Source organism: Amblyomma mixtum, chromosome 7 (genome assembly GCF_055824585.1).
Source record: "Amblyomma mixtum isolate Tamu chromosome 7, ASM5582458v1, whole genome shotgun sequence".
Classification (NCBI taxonomy): Eukaryota; Metazoa; Arthropoda; class Arachnida; order Ixodida; family Ixodidae; genus Amblyomma; species Amblyomma mixtum.
The window spans coordinates 88,399,468-88,420,496 of NC_143018.1; the positions used below are offsets into that span (position 1 = coordinate 88,399,468).

Consider the following 21,029-nt stretch of genomic DNA (forward strand, 5'->3'; position numbering starts at 1 on the left):
CTAAAAAAGATGGGAGAAAACAATAGTTGCTTCAGATATATGAGGAAAAAATAAAACCTAGAAGCCAAGTTTGATGACTGTAGATTAATTAATTATAGGCAAAAATGTCGAACAGCGCGGACGTTGATATAGCTACAGTGGCTAATATAGCCACGGGAACGGTGTGACGTCGCATTCAACGGAAGTCGTCGCAGCATACTGAAAATTATCACTGAATGGTCGGAAAAACGTCAGATTTGTGTCAAATTTTAGTTAAACTTTCATAGTACATTTATTCTCCGGAGTCTTCAGATCCTTTATGCCAAATTTGCTGGCACTTTGTTTCAGCGCAAAGAATTTTTGTGGCCTCAGACAGGGAGATTTCTACTGGCAACCCTGCGTGTGTGTGACGTCATGAGCTTCACGCCTGTTATTTGCTCTGCGTTTGCCGACGGAAAAAAATTCAAGCTTATTTATAGTCACTTCAAACAAATAATAATCAAAGCAATGATCGCCAGTTCAGCTGGTTAATGTGTAGAAAATAGGTTTTGTGACAGAGCCTGTGATGCCTTACTTTGGGCCGCTGCGGTGGCTCAGTGGTTATGGTGCTCGGCTGCTGACCTGAAAGACGCGGGTTCGATCCCGGCCGCGGCGGTCGAATTTCTTTGGAGGTGAAATTCTAGAGGCCCGTGTACTGTGCGATGTCAGTGCACGTTAAAGAACCCCAGGTGGTCGAAATTTCCGGAGCCCTCCACTACGGCGTCGCTTTGGGACGTTAAACCCCATAAACCAAACCAAACCAAACCAACATTACTTTGGTTGAAACCCATTTCAGATCCCTGGTTTTCGGTTCTGCATAATCATTAAACTAAGACCAGGTGGTCAATGAAATATAACTTAGCAACCATCTCCTAGAAAATAATCTTCTGGAGTGGAATCCCCGTCACATTCAAGGCCAAAAGTTTCAGGCATTGAAGAATGCACTGCATGATGACGCAGCATACATAAGCGATGGGTGCACACAAGATGAGGGCCGCCGCGGTGGCTCAGTGGTTATGGTGCTCGGCTGCTGACCCGAAAGACGCGAGTTCGATCCCGGCCACGGCGGCTGGAATTTCTTTGGAGGAGAAATTCTAGAGGCTGGTGTACTGTGCGATGTCAGTGCACGTTAAAGAACCCCAGGTGGTCGAAATTTGTGGAGCCCTTCACTACGGCGTCTCTCATAGCCTTAGTCGCTTTGGGACGTTAAACCCCATAAACCAAACCAAACCAAACCAACCTTACTTTGGTTGAAACCCATTTCAGATCCCTGGTTTTCGGTTCTGGATAATCATTAAACTAAGACCAGGTGGTCAATGAAATATAACTTAGCAACCATCTCCTAGAAAATAATCTTCTGGAGTGGAATCCCCGTCATATTCAAGGCCAACAGTTTCAGGCATTGAAGAATGCACTGCATGATGACGCAGCACACTTAAGCGATGGGTGCACACAAGATGAGGCATGTAGTTTCACCACAGCTAGATGCTGCCGAGCCCTGGGGCCAAGAAAAACAAACGCAGGGGCAGAGTCAAAGAGGTGGTGGAGGTGATGGTACCACTCGTCCCCTTTATTCTGGCAGACAAGTGGCGGCGGCATGCTAAAAAAACGCGGGCTGTGGTGGTGGTGGTGGTGAAAAGCGGATCTGTACAACAATGGCTTTTACAAGGGTGGAGCAGGATCGACAGCCGCGGCGAGTGACCTCCGTCGTCACTGATCTGTGCCGTCATCCTCGCTGACTTGCGCATCCTGCTGGGTCTGGATCTGGACGGTCGTCTGCGGCGTGCCCGCCACTGCCCCTGCCGGAGCCAGGAAAACCGACGCTGGCTGTCCAGGAGCTTGCTGGATCTGGTACAGCGTCTAGGGAAAGTGGAGAGAACACGTTTTGTTTGCAATAACTACAATCGCCCCTTGCTTGTATTCTCCTGCTCGTTCTTTACTTTTTCTTTATCTCAACTTAAGTGCCTGCTAAAACGTGTTGGCCTGATAAGATTTCACTACGACAGACTGACCACATTTTAGACAGCCCTTCTTAAAAAAAAAAAATGTAGGGCAGATTACACTCTCGTGTAGGACTGATGACACAGCGATGCTGTTTGAGTTTGGTTTGACTAAGTTTACGCCCCCTGTTGGAACAGACGACAACTAATATACAAATAGTTGTCGTCTGCTCCAACAGGGGGGTGTCACGCATCCGTGGGTGACCTCATTACTGCAAACACAGCCACCGCTACAGCGTCTAGGGAGAGTGGATAGGGTGGATTTTGCTTGCAATGAACTACACTCATTCCTGGTTTGCGTTTTCCTGCTCATTCTTTGTACTTTGTCTTTAGGCTAAAACATGTTGGCCTTGATAACATTTCACTACGACAGACTGACCACATTTCAGACAGCACTTCTTAAAAAAAAAAAAATTTGTAGGGCAGATTACACTCTCGTGTAGGACTGATGACACAGTGATGCTGTTTGAGTTTGGTTCGAGTAAGTTTACGCCCCCTTGTCGGAGCAGACGACAACTAATACAATACTAATACAATAGTAATAATACTACTAATACTAATGACACAGCGATGCTGTTTGAGTTTGGTTCGACTAAGTTTACGCCCCCTGTCGGAGCAGACGAGAATACAATACTAATAATACTACTTATACTAATGACAAAGCGATGCTGTTTGAGTTTGGTTTGACTAAGTCTGCGCCCCCTGCCGGAGCAGACGACAACTAATACAAATAGCTGTCGTCTGCTCCAACAGGGGGCGTCAGGCGTCTGTGGGTGACTTCATTACTGCGAACACAGCCACCGCTGCGCATGATGAAACGGAACAACCTCCGGCTTAAACAGCATCGCTGTTAAAAAAGAAAAAGTTGACCTATGTCTGAGCAGGTACACTGAGTCCCTCCTGAAACCTGCAATGCTCGTGTGTGATTACCTGTGTCTGCTGAGGTGGGGGCTGTGGGGCAGCCTGGGGGATGGGGGCCGTCTGGATGATGATGGGCTGGCCCGTGCTCTGCCCCTGCATCTGCATCCGGATCAGCTGCAGCTGTGCTGGCGTCAGCTGGATCTGAGGAGGAAGAACAAATGCGGATGCCGTCATGCACGGTTGGAGTCCCGAAAAGTGTGCACAGTCGTGGGACATGTTTCCGACTAGTAAAGCAGTGGAAACCTCTACCTAGTAGAACAGCACTGAATGCAACAAAATACTCGGCCGAGCGTAGTTAATTCACAATAATTCCACGGGAGAAACACAATACACTAAAGCAATATACTTTGATTTGAGCTAGTTGGTTGTACCATGACATGTTTATGTAAAAAGCGTACTGGCACTATAAAAGAGTCCTGTCTTGTGTGTGTTGTCTCCATCTTTTAGCACCAGTACACTTTTTGCGTAAACATGGCAATACACTCAGTTTGCTACAACCTGTTCCCGGGTGTCAAACGACCACTCACAACATATATACATTATCCACATGTGCAAAAAAGCAGTTCATCAAGAAAAAAAAAATAAGTGAATCTGTATTACAATTGCCAATGCTTCAAAATACTGTGCAGTGCTAGCTCAAACGATCGCTGAACATTCAGAATTTTGTAGCTAAGGGAACCCTAATTTTTTACGAAAAAGTTAACAACAGCAAGTACAGCTGCCTGCAAAACTTTTTGGAGAAGAAAAATTTCAGAACAGCTCAATTTTTTGGCAGCTGTTCAAGCATGTTCAGGCATGCAGCAACAAAAAATGAAGGTGCACTTTGAACTTCTCTGCTCAACCTGCACAATGCACCTCTCAATGGCTGGCCACGCTTCCAGGCTGCGAGAAATTTCAGCATCTACACAAGAAATTCCGCATTCTGAAAAATTTTGCGGGCGCCTGTGCATAGGCCAAAATTTTTGTAAGTGGGACTTGTTTTCATTTGTGATGCAATCTTTCAGATGTTCAGAAGCAAAATACAGCGCACACGGAGTCAGAAGCTTCAGTTTATAAATGCACCATTATACTTAGAAAGCCCTACATCCCTTCTTTATTAAGCGTCAAGAGGTGAACATGTGCCCCTGCCATAAAGCATAACCTAGGGGCCACAGTAACGCACAAAAGCACCCTTTCTATCTGGAAAAAGTGTATAAGAAAGACCAGAAGAAAGAAGGGGGGGAGGCGCATAGCACAACTGTTTCAAGTTTTACTCTGATAACCCTTGGTGTACCCTGTGCTATCTTCAAGTGTGCATCACGAAGGAGTAGACATTAATTAGCAGGCAGGCCTACTGGAGTGAAACCCAATGCGAACTGCTTGCACTGTCACGAAAGCAAACAGCACGTGCCATGGGGGAACACTGCTTCGAGCTTCCTAAGATGGATTATTCACCAAGTGAAAATCCTAACCGGTCGGTCCCAACTGGATCACAGAGCGATTCCCAGCTAGGACCAACTGGTTCCAGCTGGATAAATGCAAGTCTGTGCAAAGGCTTGATTAAAAAAAAAAAAGCAACTGTGCAGGCAACTAACTTTCAAGAGTGGCACCCATAGGGTTTCTTACTATTACCTAGAGGGAAAGCTGGTGGCGCTCCACTTCAGCCACCATGGACGCTCAAAGCATCATGGGCCGGTGAGCTACTTGTTGCGGGACAGTCGTAATTTTTCGAGAACACGAAGTGCCACTACTAGGATGTTTCATTCCGAAAACGCTGTTTGTGTGTGCGCAGACGACTTTGGCGCGAATGCACTGTGCAAAAACCATAGTAGCGAAACCACAACACATGACTCCAATAAAAGTTTTTTTTTTTTTTTCCTGAAATGCCATTAAAAAACCTTTCAGTGTTTAAGCAACAAAATTTTTTCTGAAAACATTTTTCCTTTTAAAGGTGCGGCTGTTAAGCACGAAATATTAGTTTTTGTAGTGTTCAACACTTGGCTAATAGGAGAGCGAGTCATCTCTTATTTTGGGCAAACTTTGCACTTAAATGCTTTTCTGCTCGTTTGTTGCAATCAATAGACAGGATATTGAATGTTAGGACATTCTTGATTATTGAACAGCGTTTATTTTTGCATTGTTTTTTGGCCAAAAGTTGCAGTTCCGCAACAAGTAGCTCACCGCCCCATGATGCTTTGAGCGCCCATGGTGGCTGAAGTGGTCTCGAGGGGTCGCCATGCAAACTCCCATAGACGGGCTGCCAGCTTTCCCTCTAGGTAATAGTAAGAAACTCTACGCTGGCACCCCACGCAACGTTACTAGAATGATGGCTGCAGTGGTTATTTCCACCCAGACCCACCGGTATCTGCTGTATCTCGCCGTTGCTGTTGATGACCTGCTGCACAATCTGGATGCCTCCCTGCTGGGCCACCTGCTGGGTCTGCACAGGCTGCTGCAGCTGCACCACCTGGGGCTGGGCCTGCAGTGGGGCAAAAGGACGACACTCGCAAAACAAGAAACAAAAAGGCACACATGAAAGATGGCATTTTCTGCAAGAGGTCTCCAGGTGACCAGCTCACCTGCAGCTGGATCTGCTGCTGCTGTTGCTGCTGGGCTTGCTGCTGCTGTTCGGCAGCCCCAACCTGCCAGAGACCGGTGAAGTGTTGATGACAACGAAATTTTGAAAGGCACCTTAAGAGAAAGCAAATGCTAAGGAAACTTTGTGGAGTTCTTGCAGTCTGAAAATGGCAGACTTATAAGTGAGAGTGTTGCATAAAATTAAACAATCTTGTAGGCAACCCTCAATAAGAACTCCATGATGACTGGCAAATCTGGTGTTCAAGCCGCTGCAACATAGATAGTACTACAGTTAAACCTCAATGTAACAAAGCACCTTTTTCATAACCTCCCGTCCACAGAGCAGCATGTATTTCTAGCTTCAATGTAACAAAGTAAATTTCATCGCTTTCAACTCGGTGAAATGTCACTGCTGACTCTAAAACAAATCCGAAAAAAATTGTGCCATTGGGGGGTGTTCCAGGCCACTGTTTCGTTCACTCCCTACCTCCCTTCCATGATAGGGTGGCGGCTGTTGTGATGGAATGTGCCGTTTGTGCCGCTGTATTAGCTCATGCTGGTGATGTGTTAGGGGACTCTCAAGAGGATAACGACAACAACAAAACCAGAATTCATGGCTGGTGCGGCGCCCCCATCACCCACAAGGTGCTCGACACGATATACGTGCTGAGGTGGTCTGCAAGCTTGCAAGACGCAATGAAACTTGAATGATCATACAAAGGATGCACAACGTTGTGAATGGCGGAAAAAGTGCTGAAGTTACGGACTACTTTCACTGCAAACACAGGCTATTTTTCACTGGTAGACTGGCAACAAGTTTTGGAGGAATTTTTTGCATGTTGTGAGATGAATTTCGATGTACCGAAATTTCAATGCAACGATGTAAAGTGGGAATTTTACTGACTTCATTATATCGAGGTTTACCTGTGAGCAATGACAAAAAGAATTCCGTTCAGATCTTTCTTCTTCACATTTCTGTAGGTTTAATTTTGCAGATTTTTGGCAGGACAAGACTCTCGGCTGTTGTTTAAACCACTAGGGAACATTTGAAGTCTTTTGTTCAGCAACATCACAAAGCCTTCAGTTACATCAGTCACACGCTGATGGACAAAGGGCCTTTGAAGCGTCCTCTCTTATCCCATCAAAGAAAGGAATAAAATGAAAAGGTATTGGGGCAACACCATCCACACAGTTCACTTGGTGACAGAGGTTATTTTAGATTAGCAATGGTTTTCATGCCAGCAGAGGAAGACGGCCTCCTGCTAGCTTGCCCTGGGTGCAAAAATTCTTTTCTCCTTGCATTCTTCACACAACACTGGCCACATACTCATTATGTAGTAGTACTGCCTGTAGAAGTACTCAAGTGGCACATGACTTCAAGCATCCAACTGTAAGCAACGCATTATGGCCGTGTAACGGGACCACTGCTCCCTGTCCCGGTCTGCAGCTGAGAATGCATGCGCTCTACGACAGAGGTGGCTTCTTCAACTGACCTGTTGTACTTGCAACACCGATGGCACTGAGAAAGACTGCGCTGCATTCTGCACCGTCAGGGCTTGGTTGGTACCCGATGTCTGCACAATCTGAATCTGCAGCGAGAAGGGAAAAGAGTACGGATGCTTAGAATAGCCTTGCCCAGTGAACAGCAAACTCATTTACAAGCAGCTAAAGGGGCTGCGAAACACTGCTTGGGGGGATACCGGCTATACTTCAGGTGGGTTCTTTATGTCACACAGATGCTGACTTAAAAAGAATTACTGGGATCGATGCACAGGAACAGGAGTTATTCAATGAAGAAATTTCAAAATACAAGCAAACAAAACGCTGCCCTCAACTCGATTTTGGCGGTGCTTCCCACTCCTATTTCGCTCTCCCAATGACGGCACCTGGCGCAACCAATCAAAACAGCCTGCCAGAGCACGTCGCGGAAGTTTGTCCTCCATGGTTGCCTGCTCCCTGTAACTCGTTTTTGCTGAGACTGGCAGCGTCGTTTCCATGCCAGAGCGCCCCTGGTGGTGTATTTTTATTTTATTTGCTTTGCAGGGCTTTTATCTAAGACAAATAAGTTGTTTTTGTTGATCTAATATAAAACGCAGACAGGTGCAAAATGTGTCTGTTTATTCACACAATTTGCAGTATATTTACTGTTTGTCCGATCATCAAGCTCGCGCCAGGTGATGTCATATCCGCTGCTAAAAACCCGCCACTGTGTGGCGACACCATCAGAGCCATGAAGTTGTTTTTGGGAGGACATTAAGATATTAAAAAACGGAATATACGCAGTATTACCGACGCTAATAGCACCATTATAACTGACTGTACGCAATCAGCAGGCAAAACAGTTAACTAAGATTGTGTTTCTGGGCCCCTTTAAGATAAGCAAAGTTCCAACTCGAACTAAGATAACATCATGCATCCTTTTGCGCGAAGCAAGCTGTACACAGAAAAATGCAACCAGACTGGTTATCAACTAAGTTATGCGGTCAAAGGACAAGAGTAGTTAAGGATCACTGAGATAAACCTTGGTCTTGCAGCAGACTTGATTTGTTAGGGAAACCTTGCTTACCATCACCAGTTAACCACTCAGAACATGTCAGTTATAAAGTAAGTGTCCACACAGTAAGCCAACCTCCTTTTATCTGGCTAGGCTACAGTGGCAAGGCTCTGGATACAAATCCGGTACACATAGACACTACAATGTGACAAACAATTTGGTGTGTGCAATACACAAGCAACAAACTAATAGCAATCTTAGATGTCTTAACGAAGTTGACAGATCATGCATTACTACAGCGGGATGGCAAAGACCGACACGCCCCTTTCAAACTGCGTGCCGTGCACTGCTGCAATGCAGGACCGGCTCATTTACATGGGTAAAACTGGGCGTTGGCTTCCCAATAGCTGCTTCATCATACTGCCTTTCATGCTGTTACCACACTACAGTCGAATACAACTCAAGATTGAAGCGGCAAACACACCTCAAAGGTTGCCTTTCAACAAATGGTGCCAACTTAGAGCGACGCTGCTACATCCACTGCCATGCACCTGATAGCCACCTGTGACATACCACTAGCACACACAAGGCAGCCAACTGTGACACAGTAATAAGAGGTCAATGCTATTAAGGCGAAAGCCTTTAGTGCCTCATCGTTGTCGACAGAAGGTTGTCAGCAGAGGTGTCACGCTTTACGGTCGGTTTAAATGGTTATGACGTCAGAGTGCGCCGATTCGCTGTAATGAGGTCATCCCTGACGCCCCCTTTTGGAGCAGACGACCACTAATAAAATAGTTGTCGTCCGCTCTGACAGGGGCCGTAAGGCGTCCGTGGGTGACCACATTACACACCTCATTAGTGCGAACAGAGCCATGGACACAGCCGAACTCATCGAAGCAGAGAGAGTCGTGCTAAAGAAGCAGTCAAAGTCGGCAGTCAGAGTGTGTAGACAAACAAAGCACTACTAGTACAGCACAAACAGTGTCGCAGTCAATGCCAAACAGTGCGGCAGGAAAGGCTTTCGCCTTGCAGCACTTTAGAGAGCCAAAGTGCCCCCTGAGTTTTTGTTGTTGGATGGCCGCCACTAAGGGGCTTTGCCACTTCGTTCTTCAAGCTGTACCTTGAGTTGTATAGTAACAACCATCCTGAGGACTAGTTAGACTGGTTATGGCACTGTACGAAACAGCATTTTAGTAGTGAGCACATCCCCCCGGCAAGTAGTTCTGGCTCCTAACCTGTGGCTGGGGCGCTGCGGCCAAGGCAGTTGCCGGCTGCTGCTGCTGCTGTTGCTGCAAAGCTGCCTGGTGTTGCTGCGCCAGCTGGAAGTAGTACTGCACCTGCTTTCACAGTGGATAAACAGATATGTCTGTCAGTTTTGCAACTTTGTGGAAAAAGGACGACAACAATGGATATATGCAAGAAGTATAAGTAGGCACCCAATAAAAAAGAAACTATGGGGACACTTAAGTCCCCTTAAGTGTTCCCACTTCAAGTTATTGATCAATTTGCTCTCGCCCTACCATAAGCTTGCCGTCCTGGTTAGCTCAGTTGGTAGAGTGACTGCTCCGGTGAAGCGGTGGTCCTGGGTTCGAACCCCAAACCAGGATGAATTTTTCTTTAACCGCGAAGTTTCTGAGAAAGCTGTATAGCTTTTCTTTGTAGCCGTATGGCTGCGCTTGGGTGGATGTCAATGAGTAATTACTCAGTTATTAAAAATCTACTCCACCTTGGGGGATTCCCCTAAAACATTTGACCAAGTCCCCTTAAGAAAGAGCGAAATGCGATGGCATTAGATTTCACATTTGTCGCAGCTTCTGTTACAACTTCTGTTACAACATCTTTATGTGTTTGTGTCGGTTTCTTTGCAACTGTTGGCCAATAAAGAGCCATATTTGGACTGCTAGCTGCAGTAGCAGAGATCCGTTACACTGTGACGGTGTCGAAATTTGCATATATAATTTTTTTTCTGATTTCGTTTTTTTTTTACATTCTTTGTTGAGCTTAAGCCCTTAATTTATCAACGGCCAATAATTTCAAGTCGACTCCTGTATTTTCATCCATATCCAATGCCAAAATTCCATCCAATGGTTGCTCGCAACCAGGTGGGCAAGCTGCGATCACGTCACAATGGCACATGACCTCTCTTAACCAATCAGGGTGGCTTATTACGGCAGGTTATGACATCACAAGGTCATGTGATCTCTCGACCAATCAGCAAATTTCGTGACATCGGACGGCAGATTTTGCTTGTGATATGAACTCTAGTGCTATCGCATAAGGAACAGCGCGACTTTTGACACAAACGAAAAGAGATACATGAGGACAGGTGCTGTCCCAAGTGTCTTTCCTTTCATCCCTGTCAAAAGTCGCGCTGTTCCTTTAAAAAAACCCAATGTCGACTAGAACTTTCAAAAACACAACTCAAACAAAATCCACTTTGCTCCAGCAGATTTCCAAATGAATCCAAATGTGTTTTCAAAAGTTCCATTTGGTCATTTTTGACTGGGTAAAACTTGCAGTTCAGCAATACCTTTCTTTCTTGTAGAAAGATATTGCTGAACTTTCTTTCTTGTAGAAGGCACGTGACATTATGCGACGAAAAAATAGCAGTTCTGCCGGTCTATCCTTTCTCACACTCACATGCGCACACAGAAAGGTGGCCTTTTCAAGTCTGAAAAATTGCAAGCTGAATATTTTCAGATTTCATCATTAACACTGTAGAGTTTAAACTGGCAAACAATGCTTGAATACACACCTGCAGGCAGACACAGAAATGATGCATCAGGTTCTTGTATTCTGCCACTTAGTACTGTCAACACCTCTATCATACGTGCAAAGGAAACTTGTATAGATGAATGTAATAAGTGAAGATCTTTACAAAGCATGGAAACACACACACACAGCACAACAAAACAGTGCTACCCAGTCTGAAGCTAGCCCATTGTTGTATACTTGTTGCTGGAGCTTCCCCTTTTTGTATGACGGTCAGCTACAGCAAAGGACTCTAGTTACAGTGAGTCTTTGATTCTGAAGTCATAGCCCCTGAACTAGTCAAGGCTGTACAAAATTTGCCATCAATTTCCTCATGCTGCCATAGCCACAGTGAATCAATCCCAGCAGAGAGCCAACATGCAAAATGCCACTAAGCAAAACACTTGGAAGCATTCTGCACAGACAACCATGGCTAGAGGCACCCAAAGCTCTCAGGCACAACCTGAGAGATTTATTTTAATCCACGTCAAGCTCAGCTAATCTCTGGCTATATCGGTACTACTCCCTATCAGAGAAACTGCTGAGAGCGACACCTGCTACATAGACTACTCACCATTCAACAGTGTAGCTAAGTGACTATCACAGCAAACAGACTTTAGCCCATCGCCTTTTTTTTTCACAGCAGGCTTACTGGGGGAGCCACGTGAAATAAACACATGCCAACAACAACAAGGTCGCTACTCACTTGGTCAGCAGGCATGGTGGTTGTCCGCACCGTCTCCTCTGTCCGCTTTGCGGCAGGTTTAAGCTCGTCCCTTGGCACGATATCAATGAGGAAATCGAACTGGTCATACTTGGTGATGGCCATGGCTATGTCATTCCTCTGCAACGTTCACAAAAGTGCGTGACACACCAGCCCGTGCCTCAGCCATGCTTTTGCTAAGCTCGCTATGAACAACTACAAGACAAGGTCCCGTTATGAAAACTCAAACAGCCAAGTCCTCTTTCAAGCACCCTTACAAGCAAGGACTGCAAGTAAGTGGTCACTCAGAATGAACAAGAATAAAACAAAGGAAATTTAATAAATGAAAACAGTGTTTTGGGGCTGACTGAACTGCATATTATTAGACCTGAAATTAACACTTTGTGGCGTCCAGCCACTCTGGCTTTAGTTTGTGCTGCGACTGGGCTTGCTACAGAGCATGTTGGAAACAATAAAGATAAAATAAATAAAGCCCTAAACAAAACATTACAGTAGCAGGTAAGAAGCTAGCTATACATGTGAGTGCATTACGGGAAGGTTCCATATTGCCACGTATCATTGTAGTGTCTGTTCGTTCACGCTCAAGGCTGCAGGAAAGGGTGATTCAGGAGGGTGAAAGGAGTGATTCAGTTCTTTTGAGGGCGCAAGTCAGCCCAAATAAAGAGCTTCGTTTCCAAGTCTTGTTGGTGTATTCCTGACCGCTGGAATGCCGTCACTACAACGTGACAATATAAGTGCTCCCCCCTGCCTTACCCTTGAGCCAACAACAAAATTCACAATGAAACCAATTTCGTCCGAATGTTGGAGCGATGCCTTGCCTGCAATGTGCGCCTCTTGTTGTCCTCCGTGTGGACCCAAGCTCGCAGGGAAAGCTCGGTGATGAAGATTTCGGCCGCCCTGGCAAAGAGCACAGGTGCTTCGGCACTGATCATCTGTCGGGGAGAGCAAGCAGAGCTGTTAAAAACTGCTCAAACAGGTTGAAGAAACAAAAGCGTGCACCGGATTCTTCCTGAAGTGGACCCCTCACCTTCACATCTTCGTCCAGCTTCATTATTTTCTTTATCCTGGCCAGTGGCAGTTCCTGGTTCTTGAACTCATTCTGGAAAGAAATGAAATGAAACATAAAAAGGAAGTTAATGGAAGGAATACAAGACAAGGCATTACATCTATCTGCAGGTCTCTGCAGTCAACAAAAAAAGCTCCCCTTTTCATCTGATTGGAGATAAAGGAGACCAAGCTTAAAGGTGCACTGAAGAGGAATCTGAACTCGTCTTTTTGCCACGGGAACCCAATCTACACGTTCCCAGCATTCTTAGAAACTGCGACTTATTGCCCTGTGTGGCCGATTTCCCTAATTAAATCGAATTAACGCCCGGCTGCCACCTTTTTTTTTTAAATTCTGCCTCATACGGTGGGCGGAGTCAACCAACGTGGGGAGTGCCTTTCAGCTAGCTCCGTGGAGGCTTTGCTTTCGCTTCATTTTGTTTTTTAGGTTTCCGTGAATAAATAGTTTCATTTGCAGATAATATAACCGCAAAATAAGCCCGTAGAAATAAAAATATGCGCAGACTATTTGCTTCTACGGACTACTACGTATTACTCCGCCGATGGCAGAGCGGCAAGCCGCCACGGGACTGGGTGAAAGGCACTCCCCGCGTTGGTCGACTCCGCCCACCGTACGAGGGAGAATTAAAAAAAAAAGGCGGGAGCCGGGTGTTAATTTGATTTAATTAGGGAAATCGGCCACAGAGGGCAATAAGTCGCAGTTTCTAAGAATGCTAGGAACGTGTAGATCGAGTTCCCTCGGCAAAAAGACGAGTTCAGATTCCTCTTCAGTGCACCTTTAACAGACCTCTCGCTAATATAACTACGTCACGTTGAACTCCAGCCATTTTTTTTTTTGCAATAAAAAGAACGGCTAACTCTCTACGCTTGTCTGTACACGAATAAATATGAAAACATGCAAGATATTATCTAGCTTGCCGAAATAGTGCAAGAAACAGGTAACAGGCAAAAAACATTTACAACCGCCTCCTCTGACCACTGAATGTGGTGCAGAAGTTACAAAAATACAAAAAGGAAGAGAGAGAAAGTGGAAGCTTAATAATTTTGTGTCCTATTCCAGCCTGCTCCTTGGAAGACAATCTGAAAGGCACGACCCCACCCCTTTTCATAAAGAGGCCTGTGCATAGCTGTGAACTGGTGCATGGCAAAGTCAAGCAAGGACAAAAAGTTGCGAAACAGTGAAGAAGTTATTCTTTCAAAACAGTACACAACCTGCACTATGTTGAGTTAATGAAGAATACCTAAGTAATCTGTGATTTGATGATGACACTGCCTAGCTAAGACACTCAGGAGATGAATTGCAAAGCATGATCAATGGCTCAGAAAGGCAGAGCAGAACGGTGCATCTAAAAATTAACATGCAGAAAACCAAAGTAATGTTCAACACTCTCGCAAGGGAACAGCAGTTCACAATTGGTAGCCAGGTGCTGGAGTGGTAAGGGAGTACCTCTATTTAGGGCAGGTAGTGACCGCTGATCCGGATCATGAGAGGGAAATAACTAAAAGAATAAGCATGGGGTGGAGTACCACATATGGCAGGTTCTCTCAGATCATGAATAGCAATTTACCAATATCCCTCAAGAGAAAAGTATACAGCAACTGCATCTCACCGGTACTCACCTACGGGGCAGAAACGTGGAGGCTAACGAAAAGGATTCAGCTTAAGTTAAGGACAACGCAGCGAGCTGCGGAAAAATGATAGGTGTAACGTTAAGAGATCGGAAGTGGGCGGAGTGGGTGAGGGAACAAATGCAGGTTAATGACATCCTAGTCGAAATCAATAGGTAGAAATGGGCTTGGGCACGGCATATAATGCGAAGGCAAGATAACCGCTGGTCCTTAAGGGTAACGGAGTGGATTCCAAGAGAAAGCAAACGTAGCAGGGGGTGACAGAAAGTTAGGTAGGCGGATGAGACTAACAAGCTTGTGGGGATACGGTGGCCGCAACTGGCAAAGGACAGGGTTAATTGGAGAGACATGGGAGAGGTCTCTGCCCTGCAGTGGGAGTACTCAGGCTGATGATGATGATGATGGATGAGTTTGTTTCTGTACTCCATAGTTATAGTGCGACAGCCAGGATAAAGAAGGAAGAACACAACACAGTGCTGTCCTGTCTTTTGCACTGCAACTACGGGGAGCTCAAGGTGATGTAAGCAAAAAGTAACCGAAATGGGGAATTTTTGGTTCAACCGAGATAATTTTTAGTTACAGCATGGAACATCCCTGCGGAATACTAAATTCTTCTAAGTTATGTCATCATCATTTGGTATTTCACAGAATGATGTTTGCTCATTTCAAATGTGGCATCAAACAGACTGTCGCTGGCAATTCATAACCGAACATAAAAAAAACCTCTCGTCTGTAGGTGTTTATCTGTTAACCACAGCCCCCATCCCTTGTTTGTGCTGTTCCAAATGTCAAACGTACTAATGGAAAGTACTGCTAACAGTAAGTCAATACCATGGCAAATCCTCATATATTTATGGTGGCACAAGACACACATTTAAAAGTACTCTTGCAAGATGTTCATTTCTTCGGAATCCTTAGAATCTTCCACAACAGGCATTAGCGTGGCAAAAGACACGTACCACGCCCAGATTCCGCGTCTCCTCCATGATGCGGGGCCAGAAGTACTCCAAAGCCTGGTGGGCCTCCGACTGCCCGGAGGCATTGGTGTATGTCTGTGAATCAGACATGCTGCCCTGCATTCAAGAGTTGCATTCATACGATGAGTACAAGGGCAAATTCATATCAAAAAGCACTAGTGCTCTCCCAGAAGAAAGAAGAAAAATGCAGAATGTGAAAACGATGATTCCATGAACATATTAAGCACAGAGCTGTTTCTGAGGGAGTCGGCTGCTTGTGTCAACACCTATCACAGCTTGTGTTGCATGTGTCGGCATATTATTCACTCAGTGAGAGCAACTTAATCTGACTGATGATCAGTGGCTAGGCACATGCAATACAGCCGCCCCACAGATTTAGAAGTTCCCACCAGGGCGCATATTATAGCTTTCACTACTTATCTGGGCATAACACTGACGTTATGATAAGTACAACACAAAAGCATTTGCTCAGGTTTGAGGGAAATCAGATGCAACTTGTACTGCAGAGAGGAATCTGTTCCGTGTAATGGTTTGGTTTGGTTTATTGGGGTTTAACGTCCCAAAGCAACTCAGGCCATGAGGGACGCCGCAGTGAAGGGCTCCGGAAATTTCTATCACCTGGGGTTCTTTAACGTGCACTGACATCGCACAGTACACGGGCCTCTAGAATTTTGCCTTCATCAAAATTTGCCCGCTGCGGCCGGGATCGAACCTGCGTCTTTCGGGTCAGCAGCCAAGCGCCGTAACCACTGAGCCACAGTAGTGCGGTAGTGCCGTGTGATGAAAACAGACTATAGATTCATACAGCTCAAGAAAAAAGCAACAAATGCCCCTTAAAGGAGGCCTTTCGACCAATGGCGTCGCCCGGCTGTCATGATGTTGTGTTTAATCTGTGGTTAATCCCTTTTCACCTGGCAGCCACCTGCTATGCCAGGCTAGCAGGCGCAAGAGGATTAAAGGGACAGAGCACTGAATTTTAAGTACCCACTTTTTTCCAGCACAACGGAAAGCTTGCTGTCTGAGGTGCTCGATTCTGCAATGGTCTTGTTAGAAATGCTGTAGATTATTTTTACAGACAATTTTTCGATCTGTGTGCACGCTCATTTTTATGTAGGCTGATAATGAAAACCATGATCAGCGAACACGATGGCACGTTGGCAGAAGTAATGTACCAACAACTAATATAAATCTCACTCCCCAGACAGTAATTAGACATTTTTAGACATTTTTAATACAGCATCCATTTCGGTTTCCACGCACAAAGCTGTTACGGCACAGTGATGTACACCTCGTCGATGAAAGTGTTAGTGGACTGTGGTTGCCACTGCATCCAAGAAATAACACAGTGGCACCATCTAGTGACAAAAGTTAAAAGCACATCTTCAGCGATACAAACTGTGCGTTGCTTTTCATCAAAGAGTGCACTGGAGAGAGAGTAAGCTTTAATAAAGCATGAAGACTAAAACAGTGTACATTTAAAACAAATTAGTGACGTTTTACCGAGGTGTGATCGCGTGGTGTACTACACTAATAATGACACGGTTTCGCTGCAAGATGGCATTTTCATCGACAAAGTGTACTACATCACTACGTTGCAACAGCCTTGGGTGTGGAAACTGAAATCGATGCTACTCTATATTAAAAATGTCTAATTACTGTTGGGGGGGGGGGGGGGTGTGAGATTTGTGTTAGACTTTAATACATTGCTTTTGCAAACATGCAATCGCCATCGTGTTCGCTGACCATGGCTTTTGGCATTGGCCTACATTAAAATGGATGCACGCACCGAATGAAAAATTTTTGGTAAAAATTGTCTACAGCGTTTCTAACAAAAACGCTGCAGAATCAAGCACCTTAGACAGCAAACTTTCCGCCGAAAAACATTGGATGCTTAAAGTTCAGTGTTCTGTCCCTTTAACAGAGCCTCCTATGAGGGGCACTTGCCACTTTGTTCGTATTGTGTCACACTACTGCGACAGCATATCAAAAAATGTATGTTTAAAATTACCTCAGCATGCAGCTTGTCTCCCTCAATAATTTACCGGTGTTTCATGCAGCTAAGTTTTTGCAGAAAAATGTTAACTATCTGTTTTGATTTATGGTTTTCACCTGTACAGTGCTTTAATAAAAAAGGCTGCCAAACAAAGGTAAATTTTGGACCTCAGATTAAGCAATAAATCAAACGAATAAAAGCCAATATATACAAGGTGAAATTTTATGCATTTACTTGTTCAGGAAAATTAGGCCCATGACAACAATAGAAGAAACGTGCAGAAGTGAGGTCTTTGTTCGAAATGCATTCCAGGCAGGAATTGTAAACGGCATGGGATAAAACCAGTTGCAATTATTTACCAAATAATCCAGCACCTGCAACTCCACGCACTCGATCAAGTCATGCTGGCACGGAAGGGTGAACGATGAACGGCTAGCTCATGACACCACGTTAGATCGCAACCGTTTCGTGCTGACCAGCATCGTGGAAGGCTCAAAGCGACTACACCACAACGCTTCCTGTCATCGCGATACGCGCGGGCTAGCTTATCGCGCGAGCAGCCTACGACTCGCACTTATCTCCATAAACGGAGATGCCACCAGGGCCAGCGCCGATTGTGACCGCGTCTAGGCCTAATCGGGGAAGCGCATCGACTGCAGGTGCTCGGACACGCACGAAATATCGAGGATCGCCGTTTTTCGTGCGTCCCGCGTGCTCTGCCGGCGGCCACGAGTTGGTATTTCAAATCCGCCGGCGGCCAATCAGTCGGTGCCTCAAAGGGAGCATTTCTTTGGAGGCCCAAGCCAATCACAGGAGCACTGACCGCCCCATTGGACAGAGTTGATAGGACGACGGCGGACCGCTCGCACTCAGTGGCTGGGTTCTCGACCATAGGCGCTGCGCAGCACCACTCACCTCGTCGATTAGCCAGTCGTCCTAGAGATCGGGAGCATGTGACCGATTCCACGTCGACATCCTATCAGCTGCCGACCACGGGCATAGCGGCGACGCGCGCACAAGACGCCGAGAAAACGGATCGGGTACACCGTGCGTCGGCAGTCAACGACTCCGACGCCGCTATGGCACACACACGCACACACACACAGGCTTGCCCTCTTTCGCGGCCGCTGTGGCTCGCCCTGGCTCGCCTTCGCTTTTCCTTTGGTTTGTCTTTTCTTTGTTGCGCGCTGCTGCCGCACCAAGTTTCGCGGGCGCTCGGGTAGCGTACCTGGCGCTCACAACCGCACAGCAAGTTCCGGAAATGGGCTCTCGCACTTCCGGTTTTTCCGACAGAACGGCGAGGAACGCAAGTTGAACGGATTACCGATGGCTGACGACGCTGAACAGGTAAAATTGAGTATATTTCAGCCTCTGAGCGTCGAAATAGTTGTGTTTAAACGTATGCTCCATAAGAAAGAAAAGAGATGCAAGCTGACTACCGTGTGTGTACTGTTCCAGGCACCAACCACCGCGGTCGAGGAGCCGCTCGACCTGATACGTCTGAGCTTGGATGAGAAGATCTACGTCAAGATGAGGAATGAGCGGGAACTGAGGGGAAGGTTGCACGTGAGTGTGTTTCCTATTCATCTGAAAACCTTTTTGTACAGGTGGGGCAGCAGAAATTCTTAGTGTGCGAATGTTTGTTTCCAGGCGTATGACCAGCACCTCAACATGATCCTGGGTGACGTAGAGGAGACTGTGACCAGCGTGGAAATTGACGAGGAAACCTACGAAGAGGTGTATAAGGTAAGCTGTTGTTCTGTACTCATTGGTCTGTGTGCTGCAGTGCTGAAATACGCTTTTTTCATTTCGTACGATTTCGGAAAGAACACCACATGTGTACAGTGACATCTGTTTTGCTTTGTGCCGTACCTGTGCAGAGTACCAGGAGGTCCATCCCAATGCTGTTTGTGCGTGGAGATGGCGTCATACTGGTGTCTCCTCCAGTCCGAACGACGAACTGAGCGTGCATCTCCGCCCCTCCACTGTCACTTTGAACCACTTCCATGATCACTCAATAAAATGTAAGCGTTCACAAAAGAAGTTTGCCTTTGTCTGGACACTGGCCTACAGAATAGGCGGCGCGAAGGTAGTCTACGATTGCAGAGTAGCTGGTCAGGCTGTTGAATATCCTCTTCTCGCTTCGAGACAGCACGTGGTCGAGCATGAACATGAGGTGGTGGTGGAACTGCGTCAGTGGACATCCCAGCAAGGCACTTAGCTGGAGCCAATCTTCGACACACTCTGTTGGTGTATGCTTGAACCCTGAAAACATGGCTGGGTTGTCGAGCATTCCTCGTGCTGCCATCACACCTGTACAGAGAAAAAGAGGTAACAGCTTCAAGTCTGTGTCTCTATGACCAGGCAACACAATCACTAGTGACTCTATATATTTACCGTTGACTCCGGTTTCCTTGCAGATGTCTTCAGCCTTGCTCAAACTGGTTACATCGCCATTAGCAACAACGGGTATCTGCAAGGAATCCTTGACAGTCCGTATGGCTTCTATGTTGACTGGCTCACTACGCTGGTCCTTGGTACGGCCATGTACAGTCACAAAGGATACACCTGTAGCTTCCAACTGTTGGCAGAAGTCCACAGTCTTCCTGTAACATGAACAGTTGAATAATTAAATGTCTGGCTGCACATACACAAACTGCACAACATACCTGAGGTTGCTGCATATTCGAATCTTCACAGACATGGTAAAGTTGGAGTCGGAGAGGCGATTCCTGGTTTGATGAACCATATCCTTCACAAGCTCAGGGTGAGCTAGAAGGTGGGCTCCATATCCTTCTGCCATAGCCCACCTGTTAAAACAGATCAGCTCACTATACCTCGGTGTACACAGGCCCCATCGAAGAGAGACCACCACAACACAATTTTTTGGAACATATGTCCTATGATTATACGGCTTTACTCAATGCAAGCACACGTGAAGTCTCTTGCAACCAATTTAACACAGTGATGATCAAGATGATGGAAACTACGTAATGTCACGGGGGTCGTGGACATGTGTGCATAACTTTAGTTGGGTGCCTTTTGTTCAGCCTTTAACGTGTTTATATTGCCTTTCATACATACCTTTGCGGGCACCCGCAGTTCAGGTCGACACCATCTGCATACCTGAAGGATGACGAAAACCTTGAATCACAGATCAGGGATCAGACAATACGTGACCCTATGGGCCAGCGTCTCTTACCTGTAAACAAGCTCTGCTGCGTTCGCCAGATCAGTAGCGTTGTTTGCTGCAAACTGTACAATCAGTGGTCGATCACCTGTTGAGGACCGAACATTTACCTGGTAAGGGTCACTGAATCAAGATAGCTGAAATTGTTCCCTACCTTGGCCTGTGGTAAACTCTGCGTCTCTTGCTTTCTGAGATTTTACAAATGAATCAGACACAATCATCGGGGTGTAAGCGATGTCAACGTTGTACCTCCGGACTAGGTGACGAAAAGCTTGCCTAGATGCGTAGAGAAAGATTCAGCACGCGATGCGTCAGGTATGTTCCGCGATATGACTGAAAGCACTACTCACTTTGAGTACCGAACCATCGGAGCACAAATTTTGATCATGTCACCACTGTTCAGCAGGTCCAGCGGTTTCCTCCACGACGCAATTGCTTCGTTCATTTTGGGAAAAGAGATTCTAAACACGCGCTCCAAACTTAACCACGATGCACGACGACGCACGCGTGTATCTCCGGCTGCCGGGCCAGATCGTGGTGCTACTGCTGATCTCCTGTGCATGCCAGGATGTAAACAAACATGGCGGAAGACACGTCGGGCGTTCTCGAGCAGTTTGAGAACGATGGTAAGACCGGCTTCCTGGTTGCAGCAGATTCATTCGTCCTCTTATCTTAGCGTGCGCAGGAATGTTTAGTTTGAAAATACGCTCA

At 46.1% G+C, this 21,029-nt stretch overlaps 4 protein-coding genes across 9 annotated transcripts in view; 2 read left to right on the forward strand and 2 right to left on the reverse strand.

The window, feature by feature from the left end:
• Positions 1–1,544: 1,544 nt before the first annotated feature.
• Nf-YC (nuclear factor Y-box C) lies at positions 1,545–19,139 on the reverse strand. 6 transcript variants are annotated; one of them, XM_089553124.1, is made up of 11 exons: positions 19,001–19,139; positions 15,118–15,231; positions 12,492–12,563; positions 12,283–12,396; positions 11,447–11,584; positions 9,225–9,329; positions 6,989–7,084; positions 5,498–5,560; positions 5,278–5,397; positions 2,949–3,080; positions 1,545–1,878 (listed from the first exon to the last, which is right to left on the reverse strand). In XM_089553124.1, the coding sequence occupies exons 2-11, from the start codon at positions 15,223–15,225 to the stop codon at positions 1,729–1,731; spliced, it is 1,098 nt and encodes a 365-aa protein (XP_089409250.1). In that variant the 5' UTR covers positions 15,226–15,231; positions 19,001–19,139; the 3' UTR covers positions 1,545–1,728. The 6 variants fall into 6 exon arrangements, with proteins under 6 accessions (XP_089409250.1, XP_089409252.1, XP_089409248.1 ...); XM_089553126.1 differs by lacking the exon at positions 19,001–19,139 and adding an exon at positions 18,044–18,302 and having other exon boundaries at positions 9,225–9,326; XM_089553122.1 differs by lacking the exon at positions 19,001–19,139 and adding an exon at positions 18,044–18,302.
• Positions 18,079–19,171, forward strand: LSm3 (U6 snRNA-associated Sm-like protein LSm3). The gene is made up of 4 exons (XM_089553129.1): positions 18,079–18,475; positions 18,587–18,694; positions 18,779–18,874; positions 19,009–19,171. Exons 1-4 carry the CDS (start codon positions 18,455–18,457, stop codon positions 19,090–19,092), a joined length of 309 nt encoding a protein of 102 aa, XP_089409255.1. The 5' UTR covers positions 18,079–18,454; the 3' UTR covers positions 19,093–19,171.
• Positions 19,141–20,844, reverse strand: Dus4 (Dihydrouridine synthase 4). The gene is made up of 7 exons (XM_089553128.1): positions 20,669–20,844; positions 20,473–20,594; positions 20,331–20,406; positions 20,213–20,254; positions 19,798–19,938; positions 19,526–19,734; positions 19,141–19,441 (listed from the first exon to the last, which is right to left on the reverse strand). The coding sequence occupies exons 1-7, from the start codon at positions 20,761–20,763 to the stop codon at positions 19,161–19,163; spliced, it is 966 nt and encodes a 321-aa protein (XP_089409254.1). The 5' UTR covers positions 20,764–20,844; the 3' UTR covers positions 19,141–19,160.
• The window catches only part of fws (Conserved oligomeric Golgi complex subunit 5 four way stop), a 36,809-nt gene continuing 36,613 nt past the window's right edge, over positions 20,834–21,029 (forward strand). Inside the window, exon 1 of the mRNA XM_089553121.1 lies at positions 20,834–20,944. Within this exon, the coding sequence (XP_089409247.1) occupies positions 20,899–20,944 (46 nt within the window). The 5' untranslated portion in view covers positions 20,834–20,898. The remainder of the gene's footprint in view (positions 20,945–21,029) is intronic.

Excerpts from the sequence above, each read along its gene's own strand:
- Nf-YC (XM_089553127.1), bottom strand. The coding sequence starts at position 18,020 with ATGGTCGAGAACCCAGCCACTGAGTGCGAGCGGTCCGCCGTCGTCCTA. Across the intron at positions 11,585-12,282 it reads ACAAGAGGCGCACATTGCAG|AGGAATGACATAGCCATGGC; the intron begins GCAAGGCATCGC and ends TGAACGTTGCAG. Across the intron at positions 9,327-11,446 it reads CCACCATGCCTGCTGACCAA|GTGCAGTACTACTTCCAGCT; the intron begins GTGAGTAGCGAC and ends CTGTGAAAGCAG.
- LSm3 (XM_089553129.1), top strand. The coding sequence starts at position 18,455 with ATGGCTGACGACGCTGAACAG. Across the intron at positions 18,476-18,586 it reads TGGCTGACGACGCTGAACAG|GCACCAACCACCGCGGTCGA; the intron begins GTAAAATTGAGT and ends GTACTGTTCCAG. Across the intron at positions 18,695-18,778 it reads AACTGAGGGGAAGGTTGCAC|GCGTATGACCAGCACCTCAA; the intron begins GTGAGTGTGTTT and ends GTTTGTTTCCAG.
- Dus4 (XM_089553128.1), bottom strand. The coding sequence starts at position 20,763 with ATGAACGAAGCAATTGCGTCGTGGAGGAAACCGCTGGACCTGCTGAAC. Across the intron at positions 20,595-20,668 it reads CCGATGGTTCGGTACTCAAA|GCAAGCTTTTCGTCACCTAG; the intron begins GTGAGTAGTGCT and ends CTACGCATCTAG. Across the intron at positions 19,735-19,797 it reads CGAATATGCAGCAACCTCAG|GAAGACTGTGGACTTCTGCC; the intron begins GTATGTTGTGCA and ends TTCATGTTACAG.